The sequence below is a fragment of the Caretta caretta genome, chromosome 9, assembly GCF_965140235.1.
Source record: "Caretta caretta isolate rCarCar2 chromosome 9, rCarCar1.hap1, whole genome shotgun sequence".
NCBI classification, from domain to species: Eukaryota; Metazoa; Chordata; order Testudines; family Cheloniidae; genus Caretta; species Caretta caretta.
Genome location: NC_134214.1, coordinates 42,270,929 through 42,284,077, shown reverse-complemented (window position 1 = coordinate 42,284,077; position 13,149 = coordinate 42,270,929). Strand labels below are relative to the sequence as shown.

General features: G+C 38.8%; 1 protein-coding gene across 9 annotated transcripts in view; it reads right to left on the bottom strand.

The window, feature by feature from the left end:
• PIK3CB (phosphatidylinositol-4,5-bisphosphate 3-kinase catalytic subunit beta) overlaps window positions 1-13,149 on the bottom strand; it is a 191,717-nt gene that overhangs the window by 30,957 nt on the left and 147,611 nt on the right. For all 9 annotated transcript variants that reach the window (XM_048863851.2, XM_048863850.2, XM_048863852.2 and 6 more), the window contains 3 exons: window positions 9,279-9,400; window positions 3,486-3,629; window positions 2,228-2,327 (listed from right to left, as the gene is read on the bottom strand). In XM_048863851.2, the coding sequence (XP_048719808.1) occupies window positions 2,228-2,327; window positions 3,486-3,629; window positions 9,279-9,400 (366 nt within the window). The remainder of the gene's footprint in view (window positions 1-2,227; window positions 2,328-3,485; window positions 3,630-9,278; window positions 9,401-13,149) is intronic.

The window sequence follows — 13,149 nt, the reverse complement described above, 5'->3', positions numbered from 1 at the left end:
GTCATTGGTGGTGTAGTAACGCTCACTCTGTTAATATGTAGCAGCCTGTTAGCAGAGAGATCTGATGACTATATTTCTGTATAATGTCTCTAAGCAAAAGTTCACTATTGTAATGATTCTGTTTCCTATATTTATATGGCAAAGAGCTGTAAAACTGTTACTACTCCCTAATTAAATTATTGGGAGGGGGGAAATGTTTCTCGGATCACAATTGTTTGACCTTAGCCACACTGGTAAGGCATATTGTATATCTGTGGGAAATTCAATAAAAGTAAGTATAGTTTTTATTTTATTAAATCCTCATTGCAGTGAAACTTTAATGTGACCAAGAATGAGTTAAAAGTGCTTTGAGAACTATGGATGAAAAGTGTTATATGGCCCCCAATCAACTGTACTTAACCATGTCCCTAACCTTTAAGCATTTGAGTAGTCCCCATTACCTTCAACTGACTTCATTGACATAGCTCATGTGAGGAAGTTAGGCACATACTTAAATACCTTGATTAATGGGGTCTATAATATTATTATTATTAAACAAACAACTTTAAATTTTGTTGCTTGTAACTGGACAATTATTTGTAACCAATATCGTATTATACCTTGTGATGTTCACTGAACTGTTTATTCCTTTGTGGCAATCTTTTTGAGGAAAGACACTGAAGAAAATGCAGTGACATTACAGCACCGAATGTCAATATCGCAAAGCTCTTTATACATTCTGTCTAGGCTTGCTACTGATTAACATATTAACATGTGCATGCTATATTTTAATCTCAACTCGCGATTAGTGGTTATAAAATGGTTCTTTATTATAATTGTATTCATAAAATCCTCTTTAAACCAAAGTTAACTTGATCAATAATCTAACGCTGATTATTATTCACTCAAGGATATTCTACTTTCACATTTGCAACAGTTAGTTTCTATACAAGGAAACTTCAGCCTAATCTACAAGGTGTTGAGTTAAAGCTCAACATTTCTATAGATAAGCTGTCAGGCAGGATGCTGTGGAAGCTGTATGCAGTTTGATTATAAAACTGAGGCAGTGGAGGACCTGCCAGGTCAGCCATCTGTCAAAACCAAAAGCACTCTGCTTTTCCACAATTCCAGGAGCTGTACAAACACCAGTGACAAGGGGACAAAATGGAACCTGTGCTGAACAAACAGGAACTTTTTGAAGTATTTCTACTTTGAATTTCTTCCGTGTTTGCACAGTTGGGAATTTTTTTGCCCCTTCTTTGATTGTGTTGACATTTGTTTCCTGAGAAGTGCACAAAAAACTTCACTGACCTTAAGTCTATTACTGACAGCATTTCATCACCTAGTCTTTTTATGATTTTTAACAATACTAACAAGCACATTTGTGTAAGAGATGGCTTTTTCAATGCTTTCTGAACAGCACTAAGAGAGAAGAACAATGGTAGATTCCGATTTACTTCTTGAGATACAGTTGTAACCCAGATGTGATCAGAACTAAGAAAATTTTGATCAGAAAATTTCTAATTGGGTTGCTTTTTGTTGCCTCCTCTCAGTTTATATATTTGCTATGCATCAAATAAATCGGACAGAGATATTACCTCTGTTTTTCAGAAATACGTATTACTGTAGCAGCCCAGGTTTCAAGCCAATGCAATTTTGACACATTAAACTCTTCAGAACGAGCTTTGCAATGGCAGATCATTAACAGCAGCACATTATAATATGTTTAGAAATGAACGTCAACTCTTCTCTTGACTGGTACCTCCACAGTGATAGCAAAAATTATGTCTGTTGTCATTTCTCATTACAGCGAGCTATGTAGACTCCATTGTTAAGACATTATTTTAGCCTCCTTATTAAAGCAACAGTTTGAATTACCTTTAACAAAAGCCAAAGCTTCAGGAAGTGACCCTTTAGAGTAATCTTCTAAATCCATTGTTCCCCCTGGGATGCATGCACCCTATTTACAAGTATCAGGAATAGTTAAATGGCTGCCATGCAGGAGAGCTTTCCTCCTCTGGTGCTCCCCCACCGCTTGCTACTTCCTGTGTCAGTGGCGTGGGGCACGGGCTCCCCATTCCTCTGTCTCTCTCACTAGCCCTTTCTTCTCTTTACCTCCCTTCCCTTTTCACTCACAGATGTTGTTCTTACGAAAGGAGCTTGCAGTTGAACCCCATATCATCGATGGAATAGATATTTCACTTGCAAGTCAGGAATAAGTGAAGACAAATATTTAAACAATCAATACCTGTTTGGAAAGCACTTTCATGTGAGCAATACTTCCACGGCAGTAAGCTTCAAGTATTACGCCAAACAATACGGAGACAGCAGGTATGTGCACCTCTGACCTACAGGAAGCATGATGTGAAAACAGAAAAAAATCACTGAGTTGCAAAGATAGATTGTATCCATTTTACAGATAAGAAATCTTCAAGCTCTTACAATAGGAACTTATTACTACTGCAATTAAACACAAAACACAATACTCTAACTTAACTAAAATGCAAAACTACATTTGAAAAAACAAAATCCTAATGCAGGGCCACTTTCCCAAAGGACAGCAGCATAGTTCAATGGCTACGTGCTAGACTTTGAAGTAGAAGAGTCGGTTTCTATTAGTTTCCTCATTCTTTGGCCTAGGAATATTTCAGAGGCATTTTAAATCATGAGGAAGGAAGGAATGCTTTTATATCAGTCTTCAATACCTCTTTGGCCAGAAATGGTGTTGATAAACTATGGAGGGAACGATGCTGGCTAGACTTCAGTTATGCTAGAGTAGCAGGGGTATTGTGAGGAAAAATGGAGGCAGTCTCAAGGGTTCATGAGGAATGTGGAAATTTTCCAAAGGAGTTCCCCTTCCTCCAAAACAAACCATTTTAAAGGTATTAGGACAAAAGCTAATTATCCTCCACAAAAAAATTAAAAATGTAGTACTGTATTTACTTTGTTTTTAGGTAAAAACAACAGCAAGTTGCATTTCTAAGCTTGAGACAAATGAAAGCCCTTCTTACAAGGTATTTGTCATTCACAGAAAGGCCTTTCTACTCTTGCCTTTAAAAAGTGGCAACTAAGAATCAAAGAAATTTAATGTCTCAACAAGAATTCAAATAAAAGTGAAATTCATTCAAATTTGTGAGGTATAAATGTTGCATTTCCAATGCAAATAAAACATTTAAATTTATATGCAGAACAAATTATAGAAATAAAACTTCTAAATGTATGACCATATTAATTCCAAAATGGAGCAATTTAATTTTTTCTTTTAAATGTAGCTTTTGTTTTGGAGATTGCGCTACTGTTATTACATTTTCTGATTTTTAACCCTTTTTATGAAGAATTTCATGTTATCAACATCAAAGTTAAGGAATCACAAGATCAAGAAATACACAATATTGGGGAATAGTTACGATGAAAAATCCTCAAGAACATGTATTTGGTATGAAAGAGTTCATTCTGCCTGCTGAGGATACACACCACCCACACCAGTAAAAAGCGGAAATTCTTACCTTAGATGCCAAAATAGCATCTGCCCTATCCTCCTATTAGCAAGTGCTCTCTCTACCAGGAATCTGGAGAGGGCACAATCGAGAAAAGGTTCATATTTCAGAACTTGCACAAGCTGGAGAAGATACTGAGAGAGCTCTTCATCACTGGAAGGAGATAAAATCTTGTAAACAGCCAGGTAACTGGATTAATCGATTCTTGAAAAACAGACACACACACAAAGTCTGTAACAATGGTAAGGTCCACATCTAACAGGAAAGGTTTCCACCTTTCAGGCAAATGAGGAAGAAAAAATAATGCATGTAGGCTGAGTGTGAAACTGCCAAAGAGGTTCTAGAAGACCTTGAACGATAAGGAGAGACACCATTATGGTTAGAGCAGAAACTTCAGATAGAAATCAAGGGGCATAAAATGCTTTGGGTGAAATCTACTGAAATCAACAGGAATTTTTTCCTCTCTGTGTGTGGTCAGATTAACTGCCTTCAACACTTCATAACGGATCCTTGTCTCCTCTTTCAATTACTCTGACTGTGGAGATGGATCTATGGCAACAGCTCAGGCTCACCCCAATCCCCTCACGTGGTGCAAGAGGCATGACTGGAATGGACACTGAAATCACCTAAGAAAATAAACTCCAGCAACTCCCAATCCAGGTCAGTGAAACTCAGTAAGCTTACTCAGGGATGCTAGGTAAGTGTAAGGGTGAATAAATGGCCAATCTTTGTCTTTAGGGGAAAAAATAGATTCTTAGTGGCCCCAGGTAGAAGGGAGTGCACTAAGTACAGTTCTGCCATTTCCAAGGATTTAATCTTTAATGGTTATCCAAATGTTGAGGTCGTTCTATGGCTCTAATGAGACAGTCAAGGTGAGCTACAAGATCTCTGTGGGGCCTTACAATTCCGTCAGCCCCTCTGTGAGGTTCCAGCTGCTTCTGAAGTTAAATGGGTAGCTCTATATCTATGCAACCACAGCACCCAAGATCTGAATTAAAATTTCAGCCTATAACTGTTTGAGGTTCAGCACCAATTTCACCAGAATAATTTTGCGATCAGGTAGCTCTAAAAAGTGAAAATATGGCATGTTGGTTTAGAATGGTTATCATAAAAAGATGTCAAGAGCAGCCAAAATTTAAAACAAACAAGTAAATAAACCAAAAAACTCCAGAACTAAAGTAGTATTCAATAATTCATCCAAAAAAAGCCACCCAAATAACTTTTCAAGCACCCCTTTTTATTACGTAATTGTTCTGTATAATTGAAAAAAATGTATTCCTTCTCAAACATAACATACATCTTTCCAGGAAAACATCTATTTCCAGAGAAATAAACACTTGCATTCTCTGTTTTTTATGTAGTGACTTTGTTGCTTTATCAATGTCAGGACATATCTGAACTTCCCCCCTGAACTTTCTAGATTTTACACTTTTGAACTGCCTATAGAACTCTTTACCCAAAACAGACACAAAAGTAAAAATTAAAACTTTACAAGTTACTGAAAACTCAATCATGACAGTTGGTAGCATGTTTAAAGTGGCATTCTGAAAAAGTTTAATTTGGATAGAAGTACTGAAATCTGTTGTAGCATAAATTCCAACAAAGATAATACTTCATTTCCAACTATTATTTATTTGTAAGAATCTGTTTTAGAATTTTTAAGAAAGTCTAGAATACAAGTATTTTTCTGCTGTCTGGTGGTACATTAAGGAGTAAAAGCAGAAGAATAAGGGCAATGGACTTCAAAAAAGTAGACTTTTACAAGCTCAAAGAACCGGTAGGTAGAATTCCATGGGAAGAAATCTAAGAGAAAAAGGAGTTCAGAGAGCTGGAAGTTTCTCAAAGAAACAATATTAAAGGCACAGCAGCAAACCATCCCAATATGAAAGAAAGGCAGGAGGAATAACAAGGGGCCAACCTGGCTCCATCAGGAGCTCTTTAATGACCTGACAATCAAAATGGAATCCTATAAAAAGTGGAAACATTGACAAACTGCTAAGGATCAGTTCTAAAGAATAGCACACACATGTAGGCATTAATTCAGAAAGGCTAAAGTGCAAAAATGAGTTACTCCTAGCAAGGGATATAAAAGGCAACAGGCAGAGGTTCTATAAATATATTAGGAGCAAGAGAAAGATGACGGAAAATGTGGGTCTGTGACTTCGCAACGAAAGAGAACTAATAACTGATGACACCAAGAAGGCTGAGAAGTTTAATGACTATTTTATTTCAGTCTTCGCTAAAAAGGTTAATGGTGATCAGATGCTTACACAATCAATATTAACAAAAAGAGAGAAGGAACACAAGCCAGACGAGGGAAAGAAAAGTTTAAAGGTATTTAGATAACTAAGGTAGATGTATTCAAGTTGGCAGGGCCTGAAAAGATGCACTCAAAAATATTTCTACCTAAACTAGCTGAAGCAATCTTGGACTGTTAGCGATTATCTCTGAGAACTACTGGAGGATCGGTGAGATCTCAGAGCACTGGAGAAGGGCCAACATAAAAAGAGGAACAAAGAGGAACCAGAGTATTACAGACCAGTCGGTCTAACTTCGATACCTGGAAAAACCCTGGAACAAATTGTTAAACAATCAATTTGCAACTATCTAGAACAGAGGTGGGAAAACTATGGCCTGCAGGCCACATCCGGCCCGTGGGAGCATCCTGCCCAGCCCCTGAGCCCACGACTGGGGAGGCTTGCCCCTGGCCCCTCTCCTCCCCCGCAGGTATGCCACCATGCGGGCAGCGTGGCTTGCACCTGCCCACCTCCCAGGCTTTCCAAACAAGCCTGTCCTGCCGCTCTGAGTGGCAAGGTAAAGGGAGGGTGGGGAGACTTGGGTAAGGGGCAGGAGGTCCCGGGGGGGGGGCAGACAGGGGGCAGTTGGATGGAGCAGAGGTTCGGGGTGGGGGGTTGAATAGGGGGTGGGTTCCTGTGATGTTGGAGGGTCCCAGGAGGTGGCAGGACAGGAAGCGGGGGGGGGGGGGGGTTGGATAGAGGGTGGGGTCCTGAGAGGGGGCAGTCAGGGGACAAGGAGTGGGGGGGTTGGATGGGTCGGGAGTTCTGAGGGGGGCAGTCAGGGGGTGGGAAGGGGATGGGAGCCAGGCTGTTTGCAGAGGCACAGCCTTCCTTACTCGACCCTCCATACCATTTTGCAACCCCGATATGGCCCTCAGGCCAAAAAGTTTGCCCACCCCTCATCTAGAAGATAATAGGGTGAAAAGTAATAATCAACATGTATTTGTCAAGAATAAATCATGCCAAACAAACATATTTTCCCCCTTTAACAAGGTTACTGGCCAACTGAACCGTGTGGGAAACAGGAGACATTATATATTTTGAGTTTAGTAAGGCTTTTGACACAGTGCCACATTACATTCTCATAAGCAAACTAGAGAAATGTGGGCTAGATGAAATTACAATAGGGTGGGTGCACAACTGGCTGAAAAAACATACTCGGTTATCAATGGTTCACTATCAAGTTGGGAGGATTTACCTAGTGGAGTCCTGCAGGGGTCTGTCCTGAGTCTAGTACTATTCAATACTTTCATTAATGACTTGGATAATGGCATGGAGAGTATGCTTACAAACTTCGTGGATGACACCAAGCTAGGAGGGGTTGCAAGCACTTTGGAGAAGATTAGAATTCAAAAAGACCTTAACAAATTAGAGAATAGGTCTGAAATCAACACAATGACATTCAATAAAGACAAGTGCAAAATACTAAATTTAAGAAGGGAAAAAAATCAAATGCAGAACTACAAAATGTGGAATAACTGGCTAGGCATAGTACTGCTAAAAAGGACTTGGTTATAGTAGATCACAAATTGATTATGAGCCAACAATGCGACACAGTTGCGAAAAAGGCTAATATCATTCTGGGGTGTATTAACAGGAATGTTGTACATAAAATATGGGAGATAATTGTTCTGCTTTACTCAGCACTGGTGAGGTCTCAGCTGGAGTACTTTGTCCAGTTTTGGGTGCCACATTCCAAGAAAGATGTGTCTAGAGAGTCCAGAGGAGAGCAACAATGCTAAAAGGGTTAGCAAACAGGACCTATGAAGAAAGGTTTAGAAAAAAATCTGGGTATGTTTAGCCTTCAACAAAGACAACTAAGAGGTGACCTGCCAACAGTCTTCGAATATGTTAAGGGTTGTTATAAAGAGGATGGTGATCAGTTGTTGTTCATATCCACTGAAGGTAGGACAAGTAGTAATCAAGTTAATCAGCAGCAAGGGAGATTTATGTTAGATATTAGGAAAAACTTTCTAACTAGAATAAGTTACTAAGAAAGGTTTTGGAACCCCCATCACTGGAGGCTTTTAAGAACAGGTTAGACAAACACTTGTTAGGGATGGTCTGGATACACTTGGTTCTGCTTCAGCATGGGGGTGATTGACTAGATGACCTCTCAAGGTCCCTTCCATCCATTCGATTATTCATCACCATTTAGATTACATTTTCTTTATATTTTTACTTTCGGTATTCTATCAGGCATATAAAAATATCTGAAACTGAGTTCTTATATTCTGTTGAAGGGAATTTTGCTTTGGAGACATTGCTAAGAATAATCATTCCGGATGAACCAATTCAGCATTATTTGGTGAGCCAGGGTTAACAGCAATTACTTGTTTACATTTGAAAGAAGTCAAAATATTTTGTCAATAACCTAGCCTTGACAATAAAAAGCTGTTCATCACATACAAAGTTCAGGAGTCAAGGACAGGAGACGTGCAGTAATTCTGCAAATGATAAAGTTCAGCTTGTTCTGGGGCAAAATTTATACAACAGCAGAAATGTACACTATAAAGAAAGAATTGCAAGCAGGGGAAACTACCTCTTAGAAAAAAGAAAAGAAGGACTAGTGGCACTTTAGAGACTAACAAATCTATTTGAGCATAAGCTTTGGATGCATCCGATGAAGTGAGCTGTAGCTCACAAAAGCTTATGCTCAAATAAATTTGTTAGTCTTTAAGGTGCCACAAGTCCTCACTTTCTTTTTGTGGATACAGACTAACACGGCTGCTACTCTGAAACCTACCTCTGCGAAGAAACTGAAATGAAAAACTATCAAATCTGAGCTTTTTATTAAATGGTACAGAGAGTAATTGGGCCACTATTTTCAGGCACAGAGTTTGTGGTTTGTGATCCTCACAGTATTTCACTCTCCATGTACTTCTCCTTATTATCAAAGGCCCCACATTATAGAGATTCTCCCACTGACTAAGGCCTTGTCTACACTACGTGAATAACATAGCTGGAGTCGATGTAGCTTAGGTCGACTTACTGCGGTGTCTACACCAAGCTGCATTGACAGGAGATGCTCTCCCATTGACTTCCCTTACTCTTCTCATTCTGGTGGAGTATCGGAGTTGATGGGAGAGTGATCTGTGGTCGATTTAGCTGGTCTTCACTAAACCTGCTAAATCTACCTCCGTTGCATCGATCATTGCAGCACTGATCCCCAGTAAGTGTAGATGCCCTAAGTGGGGAGGAAAGACATGCCCTTTCTGTGGGATTAGGACACTGCCAGCCTCTTCTTGGAAAGGAAGGACATAAACTTTGTTCCCACCATGGCAGTATACTGAGGTGTTAATGGGCTGCCAGACTAGACTATAACTGGGCCATTCTAAAAGAGTTTAACTGTTTGTATGTATTGTTTTACTTGGGGATCCTTGTGTGGGAAAGAATGTGTTCTTAGACCATTTTTGATTCTGAGTCCTTTTTTCCCTTGTAAAAAAAGTAGAATGCAATTTCGCCCCAATGACACTTTTACAGCTGAAAAATTTCCATAACTTACCTCATTTGCTTTAAACAGCCCACTGCATATTCTCTCACATACTGGTCCGGATAATTGAAATCCAGCAACTCTAACGCTTCTCTAGGAGGCAGTTTTGACCATATTTGAAGAAGAGCCTGAAGCTGTTTTAAAAACAAGAATATCTATAGTCAGTCACCTGTTCAATATATAGTTGAGAAATTAGATGGGCAGATTTTCCTGATGATAATTATTTGGAATAGTAATGTTAACAAAAGGAGAAGGTGATTATGGGGTTAGCTGGTTGTAAAACTAGAAAAACAATTTTGTGAAATTTTTCCCATTTTTCAGCTGTCCTTCTGGGGTTCTTTTGGTGGAGTTTTGTTTTCTGAAAACCTGGTTTTCAGTAAGTAAACAGTGGTTTTAGCAAACAAAAATTCAGATAACTAAAAATAAGATAAGTGTTCTAAATGATTTCAGTAAAAAAAGTGTAGTTTTGTGGAAAATTTCTTGAAAACATGAAAATTTTGATGAAAAATATTTTCACAACAAATTTTGGTTTTTTTAACAATTTTTTTTATTTTTTTTTTTAGGGGAACAGACAAAAAAGCTTTTCATATTATACATTTTTGCCCATTCAAATTATGCAGCACATCTTTGGATGTAATGTGACTGCTCTGTATTAATGTCACTTTGGCTGCGAGCATAAGTGACCCAGGGAAGAACACCACAGTGAAGGATGATCCTATAACGGTGTGCAGATGACCTGGGTACTCAAATTCCATACACAATCCCTGCTACCAACATAGTGGGAAAAGGAAGCTATAGCCCATAGAGCTAAAGCTACAGAACATGGTTAATGAGAAGGGGGCATGGTCTGGATCCCCTTTGCTATGCAGATCCTGGGTTAGATTTTCAGCCCCCGAAAACGATCAGAGCAGCCTTCAGTCTAACAGACCACAGGAAAGAAAAAATATGCACACCACCACAAAGATCAGGGCAGTATAAATGAAAGCTTTAACCCAACTCAAAACAGCACCCCTTTACTTTGGTTCTGTACATTTTAGCTGTACTCTGGGATCTGACCCTACAAGTTTAAATTAGTCATCCAGTAAGGTGCACAATTTTCCTGAGGGCTACTTTTGTTAAAAATATACATTTCATCTTTATAAGCTTCATAGTAATGTTTAGAGGTCCCAAACTGGGATCCCATTGTGCTAGGCACTGTATATATACACAGGAAAAAACTGCACTGCTCCACAAATAACAGCATAAATATACAAGACTAACAAAGGGGGGGAGAAAGGGAATGTAGAACCCCATTTTAGAGATGCAAAGCTGAGGAACAGACAGATTAAGCAACTTGCCCAAAGTCACATAAGAAGCTTGTGACATAACTGGGAGTTGATTCCAGTTGCCTTAATCACAAGACTATCCTCCTTCCCTAATTCATGCTACAGCTGTAGTATTGATCTAAACTGCTATATGCCTGCAAACAGAAGCATTATTTCTCAAACTGGTTAAGGGACATGTATTTCTATCATTTGAAAATATGAAATATTTATTAAAATAGCAAAAGTTGACCCACTTCTAGCTCAGTGTCACCTATGAGTGATTAGTAAAAGTAGTGATGTTTTACTGCCCTTGCTATTTTTATCCCTTATGGTAGATCTAGCCCTGACCAAGTATAAATGAATAAAGATCTGTTAGTACAAGAAACACTAGAGCACGTATTCGAATAATTGAGGAAATAGATCTATAAAAGTCTCTGAAAAGAAGTGATCATATTATCAGAATACTGTTTTGCTTTTATTAAATTAAAATATAGGCACTTTTAAAAATTAATCTGCTGTCTGAAAATACCTTTTTCTAAGGCATATATCCATGTGGTAGTGAGACAGTAGGTCTTGTCAGTGTTAAATCAGCAACCCAGCGGGAATGTAAATGGGATATCAACACTACATTTTTTTTTTTAATTTTTCTTTAGTGGTAAGCAGCATCTATACTAAAAACCCTTCTTGTTAGTAGGATAATACAAATATTTCATAATAAGACCACTTATTCAGTAAAAGCTGAATGATGAAAATAATTTACATGTTCTCGCTCTGATTAGTGAATGCTTTTATCCACAAAGTGATACTTCCACTTTCCACAGCATGTCAGATCAGAGCTGAATGGCTTCACTCAAATATGCCAAATGTGCACTTATTTTGTAATGTTAATTACTATCCAAGGCCATCATTGAAAATTTAAGGGGCCACACTCCATGCTGATTTATATCCTGTGCAATCTCATTGACAGGGTTGCCAGGGATGCAGAATCAATTAAAAAAAAATTAGCTCAAATGCCCATGTTACAATCCCTGAGGAAAAAAATCAATGTTTCAGTCAGTGAGGTTATTTTCAGTAACACAGACTGATGAGAAGAACTGATATTTGTAGGCTTCAGAAAGATTGAAAGATAGTACAAAGTTTATCTGGAATATAAATACTGCTTCACCACAGAAATGTATATTTAAACTACCTGATGTACCAGACATTCAGCCCAGAGATGGGAATATCAAGTCATACTGTTTCCCTCTGTCAGGGAGCACCATGACATAGGAGCTGAAGTACCAGTGCTGGAGCTCTACAAATATACTGATGCTGATGCACCAAAACAGGTGCTGAGCACCAGCAAACACAGGTACTGAAGCATTGACAGCACAGGCTCCTCAACGCTTAAACACCAAAACAAATATGCCAGAGCACCAATGCAGGCGCTGAACCATCAAAAGCACAGGGACCTACATGTTGAGGCAGATAAAAATCCCAGATGCCGATATGTCATGGCTGAATGTTGATCTCAATGGTACCTCTGGAAATCAGGACACTTATTAAAATGTACAAATATGGTTTTAGGTGCTCAATTTTAAGCAACTAAGTTTGAAAATTACAGCCCTATCCTACCCAAATCTGAGCTCAAGTAATTATTTAAAATATTAATTTCCTACAACTTAGACTATGACTGCATTAAATTGTTAAAATTAAAGACAATGGTTATTAAAGCAGGAAATGTTAACTGATGTGACCTTAGAGGAAGCAAGAGCTAGAGATGACTTGTGAAAGAGCCAAGAAAATTCCAAAAGTACAGCCTGCTCTTGTTTACGTTCCTCCTCTGAATCTGCATTAGGAGGGAAGTGTAGGCCAACTAGCTCAATGTCCCAGGTGAGCATCTGCTGATCAAAATGTGAAGGTCAAAGTACATCAGACGTACTAGTCACATCTGGATAATTTTTCCTTTCTTAAATTTATTTTTTAAAAGCACATCTGGAGAACAATTAGGACAATGGGGAAGTTTATTTGGAAGTTTTCCAAACATTTAATAATCCTTAGATCTAAAATACTATATTTTTATTTAAAATGTGCTCTTTTCAATATCAACCATGTTAAAAAACACAAAACAAAGCAAATCAGTGCATAAAAAGTAAATGAGATTAAGCACTCATTCCTGTGACAGAAAGGCTATATTCACACTGCAGCTGGGAGGTGTGATTCCCAGTGCGGGTAGACAGACTCACGCTAGCTCAGCTTGGGGTAGCACACTAAAAATAGCTGTGTGGAAGTTGTAGAACTGTCAGTGGCTCATGCTACCAGCACAAGCTCAGACCCAGAGGTTGGGCGGGCTTGGACTTGGGCAGCTAACCTGAGCCAACGGCCATTCCGCAACATCCATACAGGCACAATAGCTGAACTCGAGCCAGGGAGAGTCTGTCTACCCCTTGCTGGGAATTATATCTCCCTGCTGAGACATGCCTTAGAATCTCACATACATGAAGACAATACCAGGAGCATGACATCAAGAAGTGAGGATTCTTAACTCTCAGTGCTGCTAAGGTTCTAGAAGAGATACAAAAAAGGATTGAATGACACCT